The sequence below is a fragment of the Panicum hallii genome, chromosome 3 (assembly GCF_002211085.1).
Source record: "Panicum hallii strain FIL2 chromosome 3, PHallii_v3.1, whole genome shotgun sequence".
In the NCBI taxonomy this organism is placed as follows: Eukaryota; Viridiplantae; Streptophyta; class Magnoliopsida; order Poales; family Poaceae; genus Panicum; species Panicum hallii.
The window spans coordinates 25,146,424-25,173,186 of NC_038044.1; the positions used below are offsets into that span (position 1 = coordinate 25,146,424).

Genomic DNA, 26,763 nt, shown 5'->3' on the forward strand with positions numbered 1-26,763 from the left:
CTGGTATCAGAGCTGCAGGTTTACTCTTACGATCGGCACTACAATTGCAACAGCTTTTAAAAATATTTTCAGGATAAAATTTGCTTAACAAAAGAGTTTACAAATCACATTGGATTCGTTAAGGTTGGTGCTTAGATCGTAAAGCCCTAGGGCATATGGGAGTAATCAGGTGGCTACTAATATATATATATATATATATATATATATATATATATATGTGTGTGTGTGTGTGTGTGTATAATCAGTTCTAACTTGCAGCACTACTTTCTATCAAAACTTACTTTCGAGCACAACCAACCCTAGATAATCTATTCGTATTGTTTTGTTCCTCCATGTTGAGATAAGAAGGTAAGAAGGTAAGGAACCTCAGCCAACTGAGGGAGCTTGGCTTTCCTGTCGGTGATGCAAACCAAACGCTGTTTCTCAAGCAGTGGTTTACTTGAGATGCTGCCAATATATCAACGATTAGTTGATCATATTGGGAGTATATGGTTCGGCACAGGGTATGGTGATCGCTGTTCATACCCCCGTTTTAAACGGAACCCCGTGAATACGTTGCAGATGTAACGTATGCTAACATCGTCCGTACGGTGGAAATTGTCGTCCTGCCATGAAAGGTTCATGTTATATAAATATGGTCTTCTGCAGGTACACCAACCACGATTAAGAGGTTAAATGGATAGGACTTACCGATTAGTTATTAGAGAGAGATGTAAATATTGTGCCACCAAAATTAACCACATAAGTCCAAAGATATTTGGCAATTGTTTTGGTTGTGAGGTCGAATAGTACGTGCATGCATAATCTATCATCAAGCAAAGTAAGTGCATTCAATGTGTTGTTCTTTTAAGGACACATAGTGTGTTGTCTACCTTTACTGTGGTTTCAATAGGATTCTTGTGGCAGCCTTAGTTGAGTTTTTGGCATCCTTCAAATCTCACCATTTGAATTCTTGCTTCAGATGGTGGCTCCTTCAAACGTCTTTTGGGATCACGCAGGGCATCTCCATACCAATGCCTTGCACTGGGAGGGTTTTCCCCGTCTCTTATGGGAATCACTTAGGCTATTCTTCTACACCGAGCCCCCACAGTATGATGGAGTGGAATATAGGCAGGAAGGTGTTCCTCGGTGCAGAGTTAAGATGACCATTCCTCAGCACCCTTTTCGTTCTCACTAGCAGCCCATCGAAGTCGATGTGGTGGGCTATCATCTCGTCGACACCATTGAGATTGCAGCTCTTCAGGCCATCCACACTTTCTGCGACCAGCATCCCGCAGAAGTTGCCGGGCATCCTATCGGCCTATTTCCTGCAATAGATGCCAGTGATCCCGAGTAGAATTTCCGGATAGCTCACTATGGTCACATGCTGGGAGATTTAGCTGAAGAGACGCTCCGTAGTACCATCAGGTTCATGAATGCCCAACATCACTATCAGATTGTGCTGCGCCACGGTATGAGTCTGTTGACCGGTGTAGCTAAAGGTCACTATAGAAATGCTGATCGACAGGTCACTCAGATAGAAGAGCTTCAAGCATTGGTCACGGAAAAGGAGGAAATTATTGCAGAGCCAAACGAGACCATTGTCCATCGGGAGGATCAGATCAATGAGCGTGATGCAATAATCACTCAACGTAACAATATTATCGAGTTTCTCCAGGAGCAAGTCCACGACTGTCACACCCGATTTATAAAAACATAAACCGAGCAATCATATATGCGCCAGGATCAAGTCACGCATATATACAACAGAATTATCAAGATATCACAACACATATCACGAAATAAAGCGTATAAATTGTAGATGAATTCTTTATTACAACCGAATCAAGAATCGGTTCAAGGAATGCAGAAGCGTAAAATAAATACATGAATAACAGGGCGCCACAGGGACGTCGACTGGGAGACAAACGCCTAGAAGTCGTCGAGTCCGCTGATGTAGTCCTCTACGTCGCCTGGTACTGAGCAGCAGTCGGAGATATCCCAAAGAGAACAGAAGAGTAGAGAAGGCAAGTGTGAGTACACAACTTGTACTCAATAAGTATAACACAAACTATGAGGCTCTACGGTTAGCTGACTCAACTGCGTTAGCTTTTAATCTGGGCCAATTTTATTAAAGCTAATTACTACCAGTGGATGAATTACCATAACCCAGGTTACTGAATAATTAATTAAAATTACTCATGAGTCTACTGAAATCCAAGCCAAACCACCAAAGATAAACCCCACTAATCAGACGGAGGATCTGGGCCGCTCATGACCGTGAGCACGGCTGGTATACCAGTTTTACACTCTCGAGAGGTTGCACAACTTTACCCACAACTCGTGAGCTACGCTAGTTGCTCATCACACTTCCTTAGGTGAGATGACTAGCAAGCACACTACGAGGCCGTTACAAAGAACACGTTGGTAAGGTGTAACCGCTAAGGATTCTAGATCAGCAACCATGGAGCAAGCCTCGAGGGGGTACAAGCACATAGCACAGACCAAGCCTCGTAGCGCGAGGGCCATAGAAGCTTACCACCCCTCTTGCCCCGCAGGTAAGTTACTCCCAACCAAAAATGACCTAATTAGTAACTCAAGACCGTCCCATTCCAGTCTTGTGGTTGCGCGGTTGTCCCAGGTTATCGCTCTATGAACCGGTCCCTATGGAGAGTGGCCAACCAAGCACTAAGCACCGTGCTGGCCCCCTAAACCAAGTTTCTATAAAAACATATTTTAACGAGACATGAGCCGCTCAAGCACACAGCACAGAGGGCCACTCTCAGAATCAAGATGCATATACCATTAATCAAATTTAATTAAAAGGACCATAATGTGTGAGAGCGCAGCACCTAGCACAACTAACCAAAATGCAACCCAAGGTATTTATATAAAGGATAAAAGTGGCTAGGAAATCCTTATAGGCATACAGTATTAAAATGCAATATGAAATTGTATTTAAAAGTGATAGGATGTTCATGTTATACTTGCCTTCCTCAAACTCTCCTGGCTGCTGCTCAAACGCGTCTGAAGAAGGTGGCTCCTGGTACTCCTCCGCTGGCTCAACGTCTACTCACGATCGTAATGTCAAAACATGGTCCACACGTGCACATACATGCAAACAATGGCAAAAGATAAGAAACAGTACAACAATATAATAAAATAGCACACAAAACTGAGCTAAAGCTATTCTACACGTTACAACGATCACGTGGGTGTGAAAACCACTCAAAACGGAGCTAAGACGCGTAAACTAGGGCTAAAACAAGATCCAGGGACTTAACTGTGAGGAAATAGGAAGTTCCAGGGGGTTCTGTGCAAATTGAGGACTTATACATAATTAAACTATAGACGTAGGGTCTAACATGCAAAAACTACAGGGCTGGACGGCGGACCCAAAATCTAGAAAGCTCAGGGGCTACGGTGCAAAAACAGGGGCTCAACTGGAACTACTTTTGAACTAACGTGGACTGCGGGTTGATTTCAAGGAAACTCAGGGGCTTTTTAGCAAAACCGCACGGCTGAAGCGGTACCTTCTAATCTGGGCCGTCAGATCAGGATCGGACAGTTCGGACCCGATCTGGATCGGACGGTCCGAACTGGCAGCGGGGGGTTCGGACGGTCCGATCTGAACGATGGAATCTGGTCCGCTGGATCTGGATCTAACAGTTAGGATTTGATGAGAGACGAACCGGTACGCTTGGATCTGATCCGTTGGATCCCGATCTCGCGGCTCGGATTGAAAGGGTACGCGATCTAATCTTGACCGCGGGCTCTGGATCGGACGGCTCGGGTCGGTTGGGCGCGCGGGGTGGGGGCGCTGGTCACCAGAGACTGGTTTCCGCGGTGGCGCGCGGTTCAGGCTCGCCGGACTTCGCCAATTCCGGCGCTCCGGTGGCCAAATCGAGTGGGGCTTGGGTCTGGGACCGGCTACGCGACATGCGTAATCCACCTAGGGTCTTGGCGGGGCTCGGCAAGGCTCGGGGACGCGGTTGCGATGGTGGCGGTAGCTCTTGCAAGGCGGAGCTCGACGGTGTGCGCGCGTGCGTGCTGTTCTGGGCACAGGAAAGGGCGCAAACGGGGCCGCGCGCGTGCGCGGTGCAAAGGCAAGCCAAAACAGGGCGATGTGGCGGCGGTGCAGTGCTGCAGATAGCTCGCCCCGGTGGAGCAGCAGCGGTGGAACGCCGGCGTGCGGTGTTCCGACTGCAGGAGCGGCTACGATCTACTACATCCAACGCAAAAGGGGCAGGAGAGGGCGCTGGTGCTCACCGAGGGCTCGGATTGGCCGGAGAAGCAGCGCAGGGTGGCCGGCGGCGAGGTCCGAGCGGCGGGGACGGGTCGGAGTCAGGGAAGAAGCTGCTGCAGAGGTCCTCCAGGCTCCTGGACTCCACGGGTCGACTCGTGGTGCTCCTGCGGTGGCGCTACTGGGGTCAAGAGGGTCGGGGAACCACCGGCGGTGAGGGATCGAGGTGGCGGAGCAAAATACCGGCGGCAACGTCTGGTGCAATTCCGGCCGTTGCACGGGCCGGGGTCGCGGGTGAAGGCCTTGGGAAGCTTCCTGGCACCGAGGCGGAGCTACTGCGAGCCTTGGCCGGGTCTAGGGCGCAGCAGGGCGGCCGATCCACGGTGGGGCAGGGAGCTCTGCGTGGAGGAGCGAGCGGATGGTGGCGCTAGGGCTCGGGTGGCGGCCGCGGGTAGGGGATAAGGGCGTAGGGGGTTTGCGGTTGCGTTTAAAGGGGAAAGCCGGGGGTCTCGGGGGGGGGAGCGCTCTGGGAAGGCCGGCGGGGATCGCGGGCGGGCGTTGCGCGGCCAGTGGAGCGAGGAGGAAGAAAGGAAGGAGGAGGCCGGGCGCCGACAGGTGGGGTCGGGGTGTCAGAGGAAGAGAGAGGGAGAGCGCGGGCTGGGCTGTTGGGGAGGCGGGGTGAGGGAGCTGGGCCGAGCGCAGAAGGAGGAGGAGGTGGGCCGAGCGGAAAGGGAGCCGGCCCGAGAGGCAGGAGAGGAGCAGGCCGGGCTGGGCTGGAAGCTAGGGTTGCTTTCCTATTTCCTTTCCTTTTCTTTTTCTAACCAACTCAAATCTATTTGATTTCAAATCAAATTTGAATTCAACTCCTATGCACTCAACCAAATAAAACATATGCACCAGCATGAATGCACAAACATGTTGAACCTAAAATAAATTTTAATTCTTTGTGAACTAAATTATAATTAAATGAAAGCTAGGCAAAATAAATCCTTACCAAATTACCGAAGCCAAATTAAATTCATTATAAATCTTAGAATTTTACATTAGGGTGTTACAACGACCTCATCCTTAAGGTTGACGACGCCGTCGCTCACATCAACGAACTTCAGCAGCAGCCAGCACCTCCTGCTGTACGTGAAGCACCTGAAGGTGAAGAAGAAGAACCAGAAGAAATTGAGGGAGTTTCTGATCTCGACTCCGAGCACGGAAACCCAGAGCCTAACCCTCAACCAGATCACTCCTCTGCCGGTAGCCAGTCCTCCGTAGGCAACCTTGATGATTTCTAGGCCATCCAAATCATCAATCTTTCAGATGTAACTAGTGTAGAATGTTGTGACATAAGTAGTGAGTAGTTACCTGGACCTAGGGCCAGTTGCTGTAATATAAATGGCATGTGTACGTATGGCTTGACCCGTAGTAATCGGACCACCCTGATGTAATATGTTAAGGACAACCAGTATCTGCTTTGTAATCCAAGCCTTGTGTTCCGTTGTCTTGTTTCAATATCTTTGCACCTTGAATGAGTTGGTTAAACAGAATATGTAAACTACATATCTTTTTAGCAGTGGTATATCTTCTAAAAATAGGAGCAAGAATACGTTGTTGATAATGGACATCTCCTTTGTTTCAGATGGTTGGAGCTACACGTGGAACCTTGGAAGATTTTCGGCCAGACCAAGCTAGCGGCTCCCAACAACCGCCACAAGCACCGCCAAATCTAGCGGAAGTCATGGTACGACAAACGGAACTCCTTAACCAGCTAGTACAGGCCCAGATGAACCAGTTTCATCACCCGTCCCGAGGCCGTGAAGAACATCCATCGGCTGGTTACTAAGACTTTCTCAGCACCCAGCCCCCATTGTTCCATAAAGCAGACGAGCCCCTTGATGCTGACGCATGGCTCCGCACTTTAGAGTCCAAGTTCTCATTGTTGTCTGCACCATGCTCAGACGCGAAAAAGGCACTCTTCGTGGCTCAACAACTCCGCGGCACCACCCGCATATGGTGGGACCATTACTACGCCATGCAGCCAGCTGGTCATATTGTCACATGGGACGAATTTCGGACCGCTTTCAGAGCGCATCATATTCCAGAAGGACTCATTGAGCGAAAGCTCAATGAATTTTTAACTATGACCTAGGGAACCCGCACTGTCATGCAGTATGCACAGGTTTTCAATCACCTGTGTCAGTATACGGGTTATCATGCGGATACTGATGCCCGTAAACCGGATCATTTTCGCCGTGGCCTGAATACAAAGCTTAAGGAACGGCTGAACCTGGTAAGGGCCGACAACTTCAACGAATTGGTCAATATAGCCATTACTCAAGAGGATTGCATCTCAGCCCACCGAGCAGAAAAGAAACGGAAGGCACCCATGGGACCATCAAATGCGCAACCACCAAGGTATCGGTTGGTCTAGAACACTGCTACCCGAGCTCCTCCCCGAAACAATCTACCAGGCAGATGGGTAGCCAGGCCTCCCCAGCAGGCTCGCTTCAATCGGCCACCGACACCACAACCCCAGTAGCAATAGCAGCAAGGCCCGAGGCCGAGCTTTCCGCCGTCCAATCAAGGAAACAACAACAATCATTGTTTCAACTGCGGCAGCTCGTCCCATTTCATCCGGGATTGTCCTCAACCCAGGAAATCTTTACAACGGCAAACATCCAGCCCGAACAACAAGGGCAAGGGCAAGAAGTAGATGGTACAAGTCGCCAGGCGAGGGTGAACTTCACAGCTCTCTCCGAACTCCCTGAGGGTGCGCCAATAATGACGGGTACTTTCTCTATAAACCATCAACCCGTGATTATACCTTTTGATTCTGGTGCAACCCATAGTTTTATCAGTTCAAAGTGTGGAACAAAAGTAGGCCTGGATTTCTATCCTACTAAAGGAGCCTATATAATAGCGACTTGGCGGTAAAATTGCATCAAATCAAATTTATAGAAAGGTGCCAATTCAGTTGGGTAGCAATCTGATAAAAACAGATTTACTGTTATTGGACCTAGAAGGAATGGATGTCCTCCTAGGCATGGATTGGATGACTAGGCACCGAGTGCCATTGGATATCTCTTCCCGAGCTGTGGAGATAGATTCACCCGATCATGAAACTACTATTCTCTATCTTCCACAATGGGAATGCATCAACTCTTGTGGCTATGCTGTAGAAGGGATCAAGTTAAAGGACATCCCTATTGTTTGTGAATACCCAGATGTTTTTCCAGATGATTTACCTGGAATGCCCCCGGACAGAGATATTCAGTTTATTATAGAACTACAACCCGGCACAGCCCCCATCTCTAAGAGGCCCTATCGTATGCCACCCAATGAGCTGGCAGAGTTAAAAATCCAACTCTAGGACCTCCTTGATAAGGGTTTCATTCGTCCGAGTGCTTCACCATGGGGTTGTCCAGCCCTATTCGTGAAGAAAAAGGACAATAGCTTAAGGCTATGTGTAGACTATCGTCCCCTCAATGCGGTAACCATCAAAAATAAATATCCTTTGCCCCGCATTGATATTTTGTTTGATCAGTTAGCTGGAGCCCGGGTATTCTCTAAGATTGACCTTCGCTCCGGATATCATCAAATTAAGATCAAGCCAAGTGACATTCCAAAAACAGCCTTCTCCACCAGATATGGACTCTATGAATATCTGGTCATGTCGTTTGATCTTACCAATGCACCAGCATACTTCATGTATCTCATGAACTCTGTCTTCATGCAAGAACTTGACAAATTCGTAGTGGTCTTCATTGATGATATTCTGATTTATTCCAAAAATCCGGAAGATCATGCGAACCATCTCCATATTGTTCTTCAAAGATTGAGAGACCACCACTTGTACGCCAAATTCTCCAAATGCGAGTTTTGGCTGGATACTGTTAAATTTCTAGGACATACTATCTCCAGTGATGGTATATCCATTGATCCAAATAAAGTCCAAGAAGTGCTAGATTGGAAACCTCCTACGTCAGTCCATCAGATCCGTAGTTTTCTTGGTTTAGCTGGCTATTATCGTCGTTTCATTCCTGACTTCTCAAGAATAGCCAAGCCTATGACTGAATTACTAAAGAAAGGAGTTAAATTCTCCTAGGACCAGAAATGTGAGGATGCATTCCACACCCTCAGAGCACATCTCACTACTGCCCCAGTTCTGGCTCAACCAGATGTTTCCAAACCTTTTGACATCTATTGATGCTTCAGGAATCGGACTTGGTTGTGTGCTTATGCAAGACAACCGAGTGATTGCTTATGCATTGCGAGCACTCAGAACTCATGAACAGAACTATCCTACTCATGATCTTGAACTCGCAGCTGTCATCCATGCACTTAAAGTTTGGAGACATCATTTGATGGGTACAAAGTGTCATATCTATACTGAGCATAAAAGCCTCAAGTACATCTTCACGTAAGCATATCTAAATATGAGGCAAAGACGCTGGCTAGAGCTTATCAAGGATTATGATCTAGAAGTACACTATCATCCAGGCAAGGCCAACGTTGTTGCGGATGCACTTAGCCTCAAGGCACATTGCCCTTGCTTGTCAGTAGAGGCTTTCAATGAGACTCTTTGTCGGGAGATGAGGAAGCTCAATCTAGAGATCATTCCTCAAGGTAGCTTGAACCATCTCTCAGTTGAAACTACGCTTGGGGATAACATCATTCTGGCGCAACAGTGTGACAAAGGGCTCAGAATCATCAAGCAGAAGTTAGCACAAGGAGAAGAAAAGTACAAGTACTTTTGAGTAGATCACGAAGGAGTTCTATGGTTCAACGAGCGTATCGTTGTACCCAAGGACCATAAGCTTCGTAAGCAGATATTGGACGAGGCCCATCTATCCAAATTCTCTATGCACCCCGGCAGCACCAAGATGTACCAGGATTTGAAATAGAACTTTTGGTGGACTCGTATGAAGCGAGAAATTGCAAAGTATGTCTCGGAATGTGATATTTGCCAAAGAGTTAAGGCCAGTCATCTAAAAACTGCTGGTATTCTTCAACCTCTACCCATTCCCTCCTGGAAGTGGGAGGATACTAGCATGGATTTCATCGTTGGCTTACCCAACACCTCCCAGAGACATGACTCTATTTGGGTAATCGTTGATCGATTAACCAAAACTGCCCATTTCCTTTCCGTGCATACTACGTACAACGCCAAAAAGTATGCTGAAATCTATCTAGATCAAATCATTCATCTCCATGGAGTACCTAAGATGATCATTTCTGATCGTGGAGCACAATTCATTTCTCATTTCTGGGAACAACTTCAATATGCTCTTGGAACTAAGTTAATCCGAAGCTCCGCATATCATCCTCAAACAGACAGGCAAACGGAAAGGATAAATCAGATTCTAGAAGATATGCTTAGAGCCTGCGTAGTTCAGTACGACAAAAATTGGGACAAATGCTTGTCATTGGCAGAATTTTCCTACAACAATAGTTATCAAACAAGTCTTAAGATGGCTCCGTTGGAAGCATTATATGGTCACCGATGCCGAACTCCTTTAAGTTGGTCACAAACCGGCGAGCGTAAAATCTTTGGACCTGACCTTGTCACTAAAGCAGAGAAAAAGATGAAGACTATTCAGAATAATCTAAAAGCAGCTCAATCTCGACAGAAAAGCTACGCTGACATACGAAGGAGACCATTACAGTTTTAGATTGGAGACTTCGTATATCTTCGAGTATCTCCTACTCGAGGTATTCAACGGTTCAGCGTAAAAGGAAAACTTGCCCCTCGATATGTCGGACCCTTTGAGATTATCGAAATCTGTGGACCCGTAGCATATCGTCATCAACTTCCTCCTCAACTAGCGGCCATTCATAATATTTTCCATGTATCTCAACTTAGGAAGTGCATCAAAATTCCTACCGAGATCATCGATCATCGATCCCCAAGCCATCGAAATCGAATCTGATCTAACTTATACCGAGCATCCGATCAAAGTACTAGACACCAAAGAGAGAAGTACTAGAAGAGAAACCATCAGGATGCTAAAAATTCAGTGGGACCATCACACGGAAGAAGAAGCGACTTGGGAGACCGAGTCATATCTTCAGCGAAATTTTCCAGACTTCCTACAAGCCAACTTCCAAATCTGATCGTCCGATTCCATCCTATTCCGGAATCTCGGGACGAGATTCTTTTTAGGGGGGAAGGCTGTGACATTCAGGTACTTAGGATTTAAAACACCCCAAATTCTAGTATAAGTTTGTATGTTTGATCTTTTGTTTGTGTGTTTAAAAACTTTAATGCAAATACAAAAGGATCTTTTTGTAATTCTAGAAAATTTAGGTCCTTTGGTGCAAAATGTGTGAGAATGGTAGGTAAAATCAAATTATGTAAAGGGTTGTTTTGCAAGAAGCAAGTACTTACTTTTAAACCACAAATAGAGGTGAAACTACCCTAAGGATTCATTTGGAGTGTAGATTTTAAATAGGATTTCTCCGAAGTTTAAACTTTTGCCAAATTTTAAATTAGATTCAAATTCATCACTCTTTTGAAACTGAACCTTAAAGCAAAGTTGTAGGTCTTGCTAAGCTCTACACTTTTTCTTTAGGGCACATTTTCATTTGAGCTATGGTTTGAAAGTTAACCTGGCTTTACAGTGGAGTCCCTACCTTTTTGGAAAATTTGCAAATCAGTCCTATCTTCTACCTCCAGCCCTCCTCCTCTGCTCTGCTCCCGCCCGTGACTCCGCCGCCTTCGCCGGCCATTTTCCGAGCTTCCAGCTGACCCCGCGCCGCTCTCCTCCACACCATGTGGCTCCTAGCTGGCCCGCCCGCCGCCCGCGTAGCCCCTGCTGGCTCTCCCCCGCCCCGCCACGTCGAGCCACCAATACCGAGTCCGCCACGCGGCCGAGGATGCCCGACGGGGCATGGTGACGACACCGTCGGTTTGTGCCCGGTTGCGTGCCTACTCCCTCCCTTCTGCCGCACGACACCCCTCTACAAAATATCAACCCCAAGCTTCCCTCGCTCACCTTCCTTTCTTCTTCCTCACGAGCGTCAAGCCGAGCGCCGAGCCGTCCGCCGGACCTCCTCGCAGCCCCGCCCTACCCCTTCCCAATTCCAGCGCCCCAAAGCTTCCTCCCCACCCCTGCTTGCCCCTCGACCCACCCTAGCCGAGCTTTTTCCTCTCCTCGGTCGGAATCGAGGTGAATCCCGTGCCGCCCCTGCCACCGAAGAAGCCCGAGGCCCCCTCAACACCGACGATCCCCTTCCGCCCCACCTCCGGCCGAAATAGGTACCAAAACCGCATCCCCACAACTCCACGGTGCTCGTGCGCGCTCTATCCTTCCACATTCGCCGGCCCCTCGCCGGGAACACGAGCGCGCCACCACCGCCGCCGCCACTCCTTGCCGTCGACCATGCTCCGCCGCCCTTTTTTGTGCCCATCACCCACCAACGTGTGCACCTCGTCCTGTAGATCGTGTAGGACCTGTTTCAACCTCGCCGCCGGCGAGAACACGCCGGTCAGGCCGGCCGGCCGCCATCTTGGCCTGGCAGGGGTCACATTGCAATTTAGGTTTTTGTTTTAGGGTCCCATATGCAAAACCTGAGAGCCTCTCTGCAATTTCCTCTTTCAATCATGTTTGCAAAAGCTGTCAACTTGTGAAATTGATAGAAATTTGTAGAAAAATCCAAAAATTGTCAAACTAGTTTTGTTATACTCTTGAAGTTTAGTTCTACAACTTTGGTTAATATAGTATGGTTTGAAACCAAATGGTTTTTAAGTTATTCTAAAGTTTAGCAAAAGGGTATCTTGTGTGTAACTTTTGCATTTTAGCTTCTGTTCATGTGATTATAAAGTTATATATATCTGTATTGTGCCTTAAAGTCTAGGAGTTGTAATGAAACCCTAGATGCATGAATCCTAGGAACCTTGGTAATATTCCTGTGTCTTTATCGAATAGATGCTTTTCTAATAGGACCGGCAGATGTCGAGTGATGTCCTATCACTCGCGCGATATAGGAATTGAATGTTTACTACTCTGCAATCACTATAAGGATGATGGACGGGGTCATGTGCAGTATCATGACTTGGAAAGTTACCCCGTCTGTGTTGATAAAAGTTGATAAGGTCGCAGTGTGTGGTAGCTGTGGTTAAGCGTTTGAAAGTACTGGCCATATGCCGTGAAATATGGAAAGCGGTAAACCTAGTAACCAATCGGCCCGAGGAGTGGACATACCTCCCACCACTCGTAATTTGGTTTTTTTCGCACACGCACCGACGTGCGGGAGTATGTTCCGCACAGCAGACAGGAGTACGGTCTTGTAGTCACGCTATAGACGTACGTCCTGCACATTGGATAAGCGTATGGTCCTACAGTCGCTTGTGGTGGTCCTGATCCACGAGTCGGAATGAAAGGCAAACGGTTGCTTCGGAATGATCATTGGATGTTCCAAGCGTGTGAGTTAGGTTTACCCTTGCAAGGTTATGAAACTCGATTCAGAATCGTCCGTTTCTCACGGAGATTGAGACTGCTTGCTCCTTCTGCCACATAGAGTAAGAACAGTAAGTATTGTTGGAATAATCTTGATGGATGCTAATCTCTACCTTACTTGCCTAGTATAGGTGCTTACCTAGAATGGTTAATAAAATTAGAATTCTGAAAGCTAAAACATGAAAGTTAGATCATACTCTTTATCGCTTTTCAGCAAAAAGAAAACCAGAACCTCTCAATCCCCCATGGTCTAGTTTTGGGCTAAGTATACCCGATCTCGGTTAAGTCTTGCTGAGTATTAGCATACTCAGTCTTGCTAGTCCGCTTTTCAGGTATGACCTGTGAGAACCAAACGGATAGTCCAACCTGGCCATTCTCTGTTCCGTTTGGCTGGTCCGTGGAGTGGGATCCGTCCTCGGCTGGCAATGACCCTCCGGAATGACGCCATGATTCGGGCTGAGCGTGGTGTCAACTTTCGTGACGTATGTAGTCGCGTGTTAATTTTCTTTCGCTGTGAATCTGGCACAAGCTTGCATAGCTTGTGGTTTCAAACAACATTTGTATAAGTTTACGTTAAGTTTGAAATAGTTTGTAATAATATTTATTATTTCTGTAAATTAAAAGTTGGTGAGCTGTAGTGTGATTGTAAACTCGCCTTCGTGCGAGATAAACCTACTTCGATCCTGTTGAACCGTGGTTGTATCAGGCAGAGACCCGATAGACCCATGGATTGTTACGTTTGAAGTGCGTTGAGTTAGTATCGTCTGTATAGCGGTGACTAGCGCACTTGAGCCGGAATAATTCAGGCGGTTCTGCCACAGTGGAGAAGCGGGTGGACTGCAAACGGAAAACATCAGCATGCAACATTATTGATGTATGATAACAAGGCAGCATATTCATATCTGGAGAACTCGACTTCTTGCGCTTTTCGTTTGCGCACAACCCGGCAACCCTGTGGACCGACGGCAGAGTATTGGTCAACTCCACGTATGGTCCGGGGGAGTTGCCTCTTCTCACCTCCCTTTCGGCTTCCTCTTCTGCCAGGAGGCTTCTGCCTTCAGTGGACTCGCTGCCGGGCAGAGTCTCGGCTACTGTAGCCCTCTTCGCTTCGGCCGCGGCACTGGGGAGAAGATGGTCTGGTCGAGGAATGTCGGGTTGCGGAGGGTAGCTCCGGTACACTTCTATGTGACCCTGCAGGAGTTTCTTAGTTAGCAGTGGTAGAACAGAATATGTTTTCAACATAAAGTAGTCGAACTCTTACCGGCTTCGCAAGATTCTGTGCAGCAAACAGCTGCGGGACGTAGGGAACCGCATCCACATCCAGTACACTCGCCTCACCCGGGTGAGTGCAGCCTCGTCCGTCAGCTCCTCTGCGCACATGCGAGATGGATCTTCAGCGCCCTTGTACTTGAATCCAAGTATATGGCGTTGCTGGATTGGCTGGACTCGGTGCTTGAAGAAGGAGAACATTACGGATGCGCCGATCACTCCCATCTCCTTATGAGCCGCTATGGTGTCTAGCAACTCTTCAACTTGATCCATGTCCCCCCTGGGAAGTTCGATATTCCACTCCGACCTTACAACAGGTGGTCTATTTGATTTTTCTAGGAGTTGGGGGGCATGATTTTTGATATATAAAACCAATGATTTTTCCACCTGGGAATGTTGGAGGTGAATTTGTACGAAAGGTATTTGTCGCCGACATGTTGTCTAAGTTGGATGCCGGTGCCCCCTACAACAGATGGATTCTTGGAGGTGGGTTGTGGTTTTACTTGGATTAGGAAGCGGAAAAGATCCCAATGGGGTTCGATTCCGAGGAAGGCTTCACAGAAATGGATAAAGATTGAGATATGACAAATGGAATTTGGGTTGAGATGATGGAGCTCAAGCCCGTAGTAGTAAAGAAGGCCACAGAAAAAAGAGCACGAGGGGAGGGCCAAACCCCGTTCAGCAAAATGGTAAAATGTGACGATTTCATCTACATTTTCCATGGGGAAAGGTTCACAAAATGAAGGGCACCAATTGACAAGATTCTTGTCTTGGAGCAATCCCTCGAAAACAAGCTTATTGAGGTCATTGAGGGAGCACTTACTGTGTGTCCACTCCCCGGACGGCGGCTGCGCCTCCTTCTTCTTCCCATCCTTCTCTGATTTCTTGGGCGCCATCTCTAGATCCGCTCGCCACGAGTTGCTCGGGGGCTGCGGGGAGAGGGGCGGGGAGATTTGGATGGATTGGGGTTCTCCAAGAGGATGAAGGCGGAGTGCGGCTCTATTTGGGGGATTTTGGCGGTTCTTGGCGAATTGCAGATTAGAAGCACAGTTTTTACTCAATGTTACCGCGGGGTTAAATAACCAGCGGTTGGATGCAGTTTTACTGTTTTGAAGTTGAAGAGTCATTTCAAGGAATATTCAGAAGTTGAGGGGTCATTTGATGGATTGTTTAGATAAAATATTCGATTAATCATTTTTTCAGGGTTAATTGTCCCGAAAAAAGGGGATTTTCGAATTCCAGATCTAACTTCCATCATTTGTATCATCACATCAGTTCTTTACTATATGGATATTTTTACACTGCATGCCACGACTTTTGGATCCTTATTTCTAAACCTGAGATATTTGGATTCAAGGCTCGGGGGCTGCGAGATACGTGGCATCGACTACTTATTTTTTCAAATTTATTTGAAAAAGTAAGTAAGGAAGATTCAAGTTTAATGCGACCCCCAGCCTGATTCTCCGATTCAACCTAAGGCTCGGGGGCTACTCCATATGGAGTGCGATTTTTCAATCGCACACCATACCAAAGAAGTAATTCGGAGCATGAGCACCTCATAGCTTCGATGCAGCCAAGTAAGTACTCGAAGAAGAATTGGTTTTTCTCTTTTTGCCCCCTCCCCTTTCGTTCTTAAACTCTGTTTGCCCCCTGTGATGAATCGAGCAGCAGCCTTTTTGCCTTTTTACATACTGTTGGACTCTACGAGCTCCTCGCCGTGTTCACAAAATCACAATTAACTGCTTCCATGTTCATCCACAACTTTTCCATTAGAAAAATAAATCCCATATTTGTTTCAGGGAGGGAGGCTTGCGAAAGTCGTGGTCTCAACTCTCGACACATCAAGACGAAGATTACTTCAAAAGTACTCGAGAAGCCTGCAGTATTCAGCTACGAAGAGCTCGGAGGCTTGTCAGACCCGGGGCCACGGGGCTGTGTACATAACGTAGTTTAAATAGGCTTAAGGGATAAAGCCCGTCTTATCTCTGATTTACCTCATTTATCTCTTATTTATCTCGTATAAATAGGAGATAAAACTAGTCGGTACAGAAGGAATCTACTCAAGTTGTATTCGGTTACGATTCCTTATCTAGTATTGGACTAGGATTCTTGTAACCCTGACCTCCCGGATATATAAGGGGAGCAGGGACCCATTCAAGGCAGATCATCAAGATCATTCTACACCCAAGGGAATACAAACCACCATACAGGACGTAGGGTATTACACATCTCGTGGCCCGAACCTATCTAAATCTTGTGTTCCTTGCACCTTCGAGTTCCTGATCTCGGCATCTCCTCATCTAAATTTACCACCTTGGGTATACCCTTCGGTGGGCAGCCCGGTAAAACACCGACAATACCCTTGAGGTGGTGAGTTTGTAGGTAGGGTGTCGCCAGGATCAGGAACTTGAAGATATAAGGAACATAAAGTTTAGATAGGTTCGGTCCGCTGAGAGCGTAATACCTATGTCCTGTGTGGTTTGTATTGCCTTAGGTGGTGATCAGGTGATCTCCTGTTTGGAGGGGGTCCCTGTCCACCCTTATATAGTCTTGAGGGAACGGGTTACATGGAAGTCCTAGTCGGATACACGCCCAGGAGTCCTACCCGAGTGGTTTTCAGGTAGTTTCCTACTGTCTCCGACTAGTTTTACTACTGTATGAGTAGTCCTACTACGCTACGAGTAGTTACAACAGATGTAGGGCATGGCAATCTAGCGACCGACACAGACTAATGTTCTTATCATAGGTACATAGGATCATGCAATTAGGGTTTCAATCAACTCCTACAAACTTAATGCACAATACCATATACAAATAAAAGTTGCATAAGTTTAAAAGTAGGGGTTATGCTCCAAGACCTGCCTTCCTGAGTAAAGCTAGTCTCGGGCTCTTTCGAACTTTTGTTCGGATCTTTGATGACTTCAGTTAGATTGATCCAAGCTTCGCGCTACTCACTCTCAAGCTCCGGCACCAGCTTGTAGGTTCCATCAGTGAGAGTGGTCGATTCTATATAAATGCATATGTATGAGTTGTTTTAATCGTACAAGATAAATAACTATTTTACTGTAAAGTTGTAATTCAACAAAACTCAAGTTAAGTTGTAAAGTATTTCATTTTCTTTTCCTTGGGCAGTCATTTATCGAGTAGTATCTAGATTAACTAACTTTATTAAGTAAGTGAGGGATTTTGTCATTTCATAAACGGTCATTTTTCAAAAGTAAGCATGGATTAAAAATAAAACAACTACTAGAGATAGTTTCCGGTCTTGAGATTTTTATGTAGAGCACATTACTTAAGTACAAACTCACTGTAAAATTTTGAGCCGTTTTCATTTAGCAGATTAATCATGAATAATACATTAAACAGCTACTCCTAGAATCAAGATCTATTTATACAGAACAAACCATGCAAAAACTGGTGCTCAACATTTTAGTGAGTACACCTAAACTTATGGTGAGTTAGGTTTTAGTGTGCAAGATACAGAGCATAGAAAATAAGTCAAGATACATCTATATTAATCAAGATTTATTTCTACAGTCAATTCCACAAAGTTTCTGTGTCTCAAACTTTTCCAAAATAATAATCTACTTAAAAGTAGTCTCTGGTTAAAATTTCTTAATTTTCTAAGCACCAGAACTAGTAACTTATATAGTCTGGGGGACAGGATTACATGGAAGTCCTAGTCGGATACACGTTTAGGAGTCCTACCCGAGTGGTTTTCAAGTAGTTTCCTACTGTCTCCGACTAGTTTTACTACTGTATTCCTACTACGCTACGAGCAGTTACAACAGATGTAGGGCATGGGCCATGTCCCATCCCTTATCCTAGGAAATATACGCTATGCGCACAGTCCCGTAGGCCCGGATCTAACACCAGGGTCCTATTAGCATGGCAATCTAGCAACCGACACATCTACTATTCATATCATAGGTACCTATGATCATACATCTAGGATTTCAATCCACTCTTACAAACTTAATGCACAATACCATATATAAGTAAAAGTTGCATAAGTTTAAAAGTAGGGGTTATGCTCCGAGGCTTGTCTTCCTGAGTAAAGCTAACCTTGGGCTCTTCCGAACTTTGGTTCGGGTCCTTAGCAACTTCAATTAGATTAACTTGAGCTTCGCGCTGCTCACTCTCAGACTCCGGCACCAGCTCATAGGTTCCATCAGCGAAAGTCGTCGATTCTATATGAATGCATATGTATGAGTTCTTTTAATGGTACAAGATAAATAACTATTTCACTATAAAGTTCTAATTCAATAAAACTCAAGTTAAGTTGTAAAGCATTTCATTTTCTTTTACTTGGACAGTTATTTATCGAGTAGTATCTAGATTAACTAACTTCATTAAGTAAGTGAGGGATTTTATCATTTCATAAACAGCTATTTTTCAAAAGTAAGCATGGATTAAAAATAAAACAACTACTAGAGATAGTTTCCAGTATTGAGATTTTTATGTAGAGCATATTACTTAGTACAAACTCACTGTAAAATTTTAAGCTATTTTCATTGAGCAGATTAATCATGAATAATACATTAAACAGTTACGGCTAGGATCAAAATCCATTTATACAAATCATACCATGCAAAAATTGATGCTCAACATTTTACTGAGTACTCCTAAACTTATAGTAAGTTTACTATAAATTTTTCATATTTTAGTATGCAAGATACATAGCATAGAAAATAAGCTAAGATACATCTACATTAATCAAGATTTATTTCTACATGCAGTTCCACAAAGTTTTTATGTCTCAAACTTTTCCAACATGATAATCTTCTCAAAGGTAGTCTCTGGTTAAAATTTCTTATTTTTCTAAGCACCAGAACTAATTACTTTGATTTAGTGTAGTTTTTCTTAACTAAAAACATATGAGCAAATTAGAGTGAAGTAAAAAGTTCCAAAATTTTGTCCATAGCATTTATGCATCAAGGTTACTCTACTATAAAAATTTCAACCCTAACATATCAGAAGAACAACATGAACAAACAACTCTAGCAAAATAATACATCAAACAAGGTCCAACAAAAACTACTCGTGGAGACTTGTTCTAGCCTTGAGATTTTTACACAAATCTTAACAAGCAGAAACTAGCTTACAGTCCAAAAGTCATCACAATACTATCCTAGATCAAGAGATACATTTATGGGCTATTTAAAACAAAATTAGTTTTAGATCAAGTTATAGTTGTAACCGGTCATTCTTCTGTGCAAAAGTTGTAGGATTCATCAAGAGAGTCACAAAAAGTTTTAGTTTGTATTTTTCTGATTTTTTAATGATTTTAGATTGATTTTATTAGTTCACTATTTTTGAAAAAAAGAAAATAGGGTCTCGCAGATAGGCCCCTAGTTTTTGCTTAGGGACCCTAGAAAGAACTCGGCGATTGCAAATTAGTCCTTGGACAGGGCTAGGTGTTTCCTGGTCGAAATCCGGCGAGGAGACTCACCAGCGGCGAGGGGAAAGCAGTGGGGGAGCACGAGAACGGCGAGGGCTACATGCAGGTGGGCTCAGTTGGGGCTGGAGATGGCCGGAGTTGGGCTGCCCGTGGGAGCAGTGGGGCGGCGGCGTGGAGGTGGCTTGCCAACGGCTGTTTGGCGAGGTAGGAGTGGCGTGGGGAAGTCGAGGAGCTTCAGGGGGATATGGAAAACCGATTCAGGGGCTTGACTCAGGTGGAAGTGGAGCGCAAGGTGGGGCTCGACGGTGAGGTCGAGTGGAGGTGCTAATGGCGCGGTGGTGGTAGTACTCGGATGCGTGTGAGCAGGGGCTTGGTGCAGCCCTTTTATAGGCGCACAGACAAGGGGAGAAGGGGCTGAGCGCGGCCAAGCTGAGGGAGGTGCGGCCGGGACAATGCCGCGGCAAGGGCGCAGCGTCGCCGGCCCGTCGTGGCTCGGCCGTCGGGAATCGACGGCCACATGGCGCGCGCGCATCGGGCATGGGTGGATTCGGGGTAGGGGAGGGCGATTCGGCCGCGGGCCTGTCGGGCGCTGCCCTTTGGCATGGCTAGCGGCAGGCATCGCCGGCCAGGTAGCCGGCGGCCGCTGCCCCTCGACGGATAGAATAGGGGAGGGAGAAAGAGACATGCTGGAATTAAAATTAAATTTTCTCAAAATTTCGAATAGAAACTTAGAAACTTTAAATACAAAAGTTGTAGAAAATTTGAAAATCTACGACTTTCATTTTGGATGAAAGTTTATTTGAGCTTTAGTTTAGTTTAGAAGTTATTTTAAATTTAGACTATTAGGATTTGAATTTCTATTCATCTCATGTGTTTAAAATTTGAATTTGCAAATGGTGTAAGGTACTAAAAATATTAGTGTGTTTTTATGCTATATTTGTCATGAAAAATGAAGCATGAAAGGTTATGACACAAAAAGAAAAGACCTCACATACACACATACATACACATGCACATATACATTCATACACATGCATATGCACATACATAATTAAATGCATTGTCTCAATAATTTTGGATTATTATGCATGACGCTATATTTAGATTTTCTTACTTAGCATTTTAAACATCTAGAGTATTACAGAAGACCCGCCCGCACAGCCTGTCGAGCGCGCCCGCCATGCCGGTGAGGAAGCAGAAGCCGGTGACGTTGGCAAGCGACGCGGCCAGGAAGACGCCGGCGAGGGGGAGCTCGCCGAGGTGGCCGACGAACATGACGGACACCATCTGGACGGCGTTCCGAAGGATGAAGCTGGCGACCAGCGGGCCCGCGAGCCGCAGCAGCCTCTTCGCCTCGGTCGCCGCGCAGCTGCTAACGGTGGGGCGTAGCCCGAGCAGCGGCTCCTCTACGCTTGCCTCCTCCATGTCACTCGATCGCTGCAGCCAATAAGTTAGCTTCTCTGAGCTGAATTTTAGATTTCTTGCAAGGTAATGATGCATCAGGGAGTGTAGTGCCAAGCTACTTATTATTCAGGTGACTTGGAAATTGGAATATGTTCTGAAGGATCCAATGGAAGCAATTTATCATCTCGTGGTTAATTATTATGTTGACGCGAGGCTTTTGTTTTGTTTATGGCGGCCGAAACGTGGCTGCCAAGAATCACTGCTTTGTTAAGGTCTAATTTGGTCAGAAAGCGAGTCAGCAATGTTAATTTGACCCAATAATTCTTAAACAGTCTCTGTACCTTGGACGGCAAGTCCAGACCCCACCGGTGACGTGGATGTGTTTGCTAAAGAATGAAAGGGGCCTAGCAACTTAGGGTGTCCACAATGTTGGATAAAAACAGTCCATAGTCAATAAATAATTGGTACAACCAACAACTACTCTATATAGCAGTACGTAGCTCAGGTAGCCATAAGCTTACAGACCGCCCACATGAAATAAAAGAATACCGATGTAGCGCGGATTGTGCAGGCGATAGATAGAAGCGAGGATGGAAGGACGGACTGGATTGGTTTCGTTGGGGGTTGCATTTTGTTTATTCCCCACGTAGATCCCACCCTATGGACAGCACATTGAGCGGCACGAGATAGCAAAAGATCAGTGCTTTGGGTCCCAGCCATTTGGACTAGTTTTGCCAAATACACTGCGGTTGTACCGGTTTATATTTTCCTGTTTAATTAACTATTTCATGTTGATGCGGTGCTTTTGTTTTGTTTAGGTCGCCCTAAGCTGGCTACCAAGGAATACAAGGTACCTAATGCAGTAAATTTGTTGTAGGCGACGAAACTTCAGCTTTGTTTCAAATACATCAAAAAAAATTTAAAGGCAAAACGTACTGAGCCCAACATATATTTTCTTTTCTAACAATGTCTCGCAGCAAACGATCTTCAAATTTTAATTATTTTAATAAAAAATAGAAACTAACTAAAATTTGTTAAAACTGTGTGCCACCATATCTAATAATAGTTTATCAAAGCATGAGATGGACAAAAGCACGAGAGTTATTATTAAACAATACTGAGAATGGACTATGATATGTAAGCAATAGTACCCGATTTTCCGTCAGGAGAATATACATTTATTGACAACCTGGTACAAGCGATCCAGTTTCCAATCAACAAGACCCGAGCCTGCTAATTCTTGCCTGCGAAGGCTAATTCTTGCCTGCGAATCGAAGAACACAAGCAAGAACGACAAAGAACGCAATAAAAGATTGCAGATCAATGATTAAGCTCATAAAGTTGAGGTCTCCCAAAACCGACGACGGCGAACTATTCAACACAGAATTAACCTAAGTAAAACCCAAATCCTAATATGGATGAAAGCTAGAGCTTATAAAGACCTAGGGTTGGCCACGTGTCCCTAATGGACTCCAACAAGGTACAGAGGCCAAAGGTCCAAAATAGGCCGCGCAACATCCTGAATGATTCTGGACGTTCACTTGCTTCGACGATTTCCATTGACTCAAATCTGATAATGAGATGGGACCGGTGCCATTGGAAAGCATGTTTACTTATCTTTACTGCCACGTCCACCGAAGGATACCCCGGGTGGTGAGTTTGTATGTAGGGTATCACTGAGATCAGGAACTCGAAGGTGCAAGGAACGTAAAGTTTAAATAGGTTCGGGCCACCGAGAGCGTAATACCCTACGTTCTGTATGTGGTTTGTATTGCCTTAGGTGTTGATCGGGATGATCTTGGATAATTCTCCGTTTGGAGGGGGTCCCTGCTCGCCCTTATATAGTTTGGAGGGATAGGGTTATGTGGGAATCCTAGTTAGATACGAGCTCAGGAGTTCTACCCGAGTACTTTTTGGGTAGTTTTCTTCTGTTCTGACTAGTTCTGCTACAGTATGAGTAGTTCTACTACGCTACGAGTAGTTACAACGATGTAGGGTGTGGGCTATATCTCAGCCCTTATCCTCTAGGATATAGGCCATTACGCAGTTCTGCAGATCTGGGCACGACACATTCAAAGTTGCATGCTATTCACGTATGAACAAGCTGCGCCTTCTACTAGGTGAAACTTCATCTTTTGTTAGTATCTTTTAAAAGTCTCTATTAGTAACTAGCATGTGGCTATTACATAAGCTGTGCACGAGTACGGCTTTGCTTCTAATACTTGGCAGCCACGACCCGTACAGGAGTTGCATAAAGAAAACAGTTAGTCTACACTAAAATCCAAAGTGGCTGCTGAACGTCGTAGCTTCCGAATGTGTGGTATCTGCTGCTTAGCTTCCTATAAAAATCCTATACTCCCTCCATCTCTGCACTCTGTTCACGATTCCACTTCAACCTTCAGGCCACACGCTTGTCAACTCTGATCATCATGGAGAACAAGGCAGGCCTTCGGAGCGAGGCAGTACGGCCTCCTCGGCGTGTACAAGCAGCGCGCCATGCTGGTGCTCGCGCTCGCCTGCGTCCCGATCGCCGTCGTCTGGGCCAACGCCGGCCAGATCCTCATCCTCATCGGCCAGGATCACGACATCGCTGAGGAAGCTGGCGCCTACTCGCGGTGGCTCATACCGTGCCTCGTTCCTTACGTCCCGCTCGCGTGCCACATCCGGTTCATGCAGACGCAGGGCATCGTTGTGCCAGTGATGGCCAGCTCCGGCGTCACGGCGCTGAGCCACGTCTTCCTGTGCTGGGCGCTGGTGTTCAAGGCCGGCATGGGGAGCAAAGGCGCTGCGCTGAGCAACACCATCTCCTACTGCGTCAACCTGGCCATGCTCGCTCTCTACGTGAGGCTGTCAGGCGCGTGCACGAGGACATGGACAGGATTCTCCACCGAGGCTTTCAAAGAGCTGCGCCGGTTCACCGAGCTCGCCATCCCATCGGCGATGATGGTCTGGTGAGCCATTAAAAAGATTGATGTTTTTCTTTTTCCGTCATCATGCCTTTCAGTCCTAAGTCGATCTTGAAACCGGATGTCTGTTCCTGTTCCCATGTGTGTACAGCTTGGAGTGGTGGTCATTTGAACTACTCGTGTTGCTCTCTGGCCTTCTGCCCAATCCTAAGCTTGAAACCTCAGTATTGTCGATATGGTAATCATCAGCAGTACACGTCATTAGTTCTTCAAAAGACAAACTTTACGTTTAAATAATGTTTCTAACTAGTTTGTTCAATTCTGCAGTCTCAACACTGGTTCGTTGCTGTTCATGATACCATTTGGTCTCTGTACAGCCATAAGGTATGTTTTGTGACAGATCGATAGACATATCTCTGTACAGTCCTTCTGTACATCGGCTTATTCATGTCATGACTTCCATGTCTTTCCCTCTCTAGCACACGAGTTTCGAATGAACTTGGCGCCGGTCAGCCCCATGCAGCGAAGCTGGGAACTCGAGTGGTCATGTGTATCGCCATGTCTGCCGGCGTGGTTCTAGCCTTTACCATGATTCTGCTACGCAATTTCTGGGGCTATATGTACAGCAATGAACCTGAAGTTATCACATACATTGCAAAAATGATACCTGTTCTCGCGATATCATTCTTCACTGATGGGCTTCACAGTTCTCTATCCGGTAAAATTCATTTCATAGACGAGTTATGAGTTAGTACTCTGCTTTCCAAATTCTTAAGCCAATTCGTCTATCACTAAAGTGTTAAAGTAAGGGAAATTCTTCACAGATGGGCTGATCATTCTCTTAACTTTCCAGGAGTACTGACCGGATGCGGTGAGCAGAAGGTCGGCGCTCGTGTTAATCTCGGTGCGTTCTACATGGTCGGCGTTCCCATGGCCGTTTTGCTTGCATTTGTTCTCCATCTTAACGGAATGGTACGGTACTAAAATTCTTCGAAACTTTCCGATGAGTTTTGACTTCATTGGAGCCAACAAATTAAACCACATGAAAAAATACCTCCAAATAAACAACTAAAACTGCTGTTCCTTTTGGTAGGGTCTTTGGCTAGGTATTGTCTGTGGCAGCCTCACCAAACTTATGTTGCTCATGTGGATCACAGTGCGTATAAACTGGGAGAAAGAGGTAAGTAAACTACGAGACTGTCACTATATACTGCTATTCATCTATCTTTTTTTTTTCTGGACAGTTAAATGTGATTCATATTCTTGTTTCTCGACACAATTTTCAGGCAACGAAGGCACATTCAGTTCATCTCTTCCCATAGCATGATAGTGTTATGTGTAACTGGACAAATAACACGGCAATGGCGCCATCGCAGCTCCACACAATCATCCCACTGCGCACAACACAAGGAAATTGACAGACATTTGGGATACATTTTCTCTAAGTTAGCAAATAACCATTTTTCTTCAGTATCCTGCCCATCAGGATATGATTTGTTAGTGCCTCCGTTTATCAAAGAGGTTTCATTGATTACACTGTAACTTATAAATAGATATTAAGTTTAATGCCTTTATTTATTTGAAAGTTTGCAGTGTTTTATTTTTTTCTGAGCATTTTAACACAGTTTATATAAACTAGTTTTAAGCATCCAAACTGGATTTATGTGCAAAAAATATTCCTATTTATAGAAGTGACTCTTTCTCCCTGACGTCATGCATACCAGTGATGTAAACAACTTGCCCATTAATTTGGCGTTTCATAACAAAAATTGCCTGTAATATATCTTTTGTCAGACATTGAACAGGTATTATCTATCATTGCCATTTTGATTTAATCAAGCTAGTCTTATTTCCTGAAAATATTACAACCTTACGAAACTTGCCACTTCCAAGTTCAAACATATAATTTTCATAGCTACAGATATTTTGTGCACCTATAAAGATATATACAGGCAGACAGCTCAGTCTTATCACTTGTTGCTAGCAAGTGAATCCAGACATCAGAAGATCTGGTTCTGCTATTCTGTTATCATATATACTGTCCTCCATAGTTCCTATGACTCGTATTGAAAAGCCAGTCATTTTCCCCAACATAGAAAAATTTCTTGCTAAATTTTCTACAACAGTATGTTCCACAACAATTTCACACGCTATCAATTGCCAGCAACTGCTCAATTTTCTTTTCATGCTCCCGCTACACATCAATCACCGGTGTGTCACCTCCCACAACCATACAATTCTGGAAAGTAGGTCAAGCACTGGAATTATCTTTTGGCATGAGCGACGCCTTTGCCTCCCTAGCTCGCAGGACTCAACTCCGGCCTTTGTTGTCTGTGCCATGACAAAGGCCCACGAATCTAAATCTCACCTCAAATTTTTTTGGTAAGGTGGATAACATAGAGAAGCCAAATTTAGTGTTAATTATTTCATAAATTTAGTGTTAATTATTTCATAAGTGTAATGGTGGTAATTTATTAACATGTCTAGGGATACTTTTTGTTTATCTTTTATCTAACTAGTTGAGATGTACGTGCCACAGGCACATGTTTTCAAAAATATAGTAAATAAAAGATTTGTATTTATAATAAAAGTAATAAATATTGAACGTGTTAAGTTAATACAAGAAAAATGGTAACTCTTCATATATTTTACCAATCAAGTAGGAGTTTTGTATATTCATTTGAACCAAGCACCATTTTAATCAATCATTTCTAGGCCTAAAATAATTGTGAGCGAATAAGTAGTTCTCAAATTTAAAATTAAGGATTTTTTTAAAATTATTTGATGATATGATACAAAATAATATGACAAAAAACAGAAACAACGCTGAAATACAAGTCATTGTAAATACAACAATGAATGATCAATGTTTCATGTATACATATAGTGTTTTATAACTAACTATTACAAACAAATTATGAGATGGAGAGTTTTTGACTAAATATTAATGAACCCACCTGATGTAAGTTCATCAGTAGATTCTTGGTGGGCAGCACTCAACTTTGCTTAATAAATAAATCTGGACAAGCTAAATTAGCATAGTTGATCACTGAAAATACATGTAAAACAATTCAGTTGAAATTTTATTATAGATGCATGTATACCTAATAC

The 26,763-nt window shown here is 45.0% G+C and overlaps 2 protein-coding genes across 2 annotated transcripts in view; one reads left to right on the forward strand and one right to left on the reverse strand.

The window, feature by feature from the left end:
• The window catches only part of LOC112885372 (protein DETOXIFICATION 16-like), a 47,312-nt gene extending 26,494 nt beyond the window's left edge, over window positions 1-20,818 (reverse strand). Inside the window, exon 1 of the mRNA XM_025951004.1 lies at window positions 20,487-20,818. Coding sequence (XP_025806789.1) covers window positions 20,487-20,767 — 281 coding nt within the window. The 5' untranslated portion in view covers window positions 20,768-20,818. The remainder of the gene's footprint in view (window positions 1-20,486) is intronic.
• Window positions 20,819-22,211: 1,393 nt separating this feature from the next.
• Window positions 22,212-25,230, forward strand: LOC112885373 (protein DETOXIFICATION 16-like). Its single transcript, XM_025951006.1, has 8 exons — window positions 22,212-22,226; window positions 23,192-23,697; window positions 23,804-23,890; window positions 23,980-24,036; window positions 24,132-24,370; window positions 24,506-24,624; window positions 24,746-24,832; window positions 24,939-25,230. Exons 1-8 carry the CDS (start codon window positions 22,212-22,214, stop codon window positions 24,972-24,974), a joined length of 1,146 nt encoding a protein of 381 aa, XP_025806791.1. The 3' UTR covers window positions 24,975-25,230.
• Window positions 25,231-26,763: the final 1,533 nt, after the last annotated feature.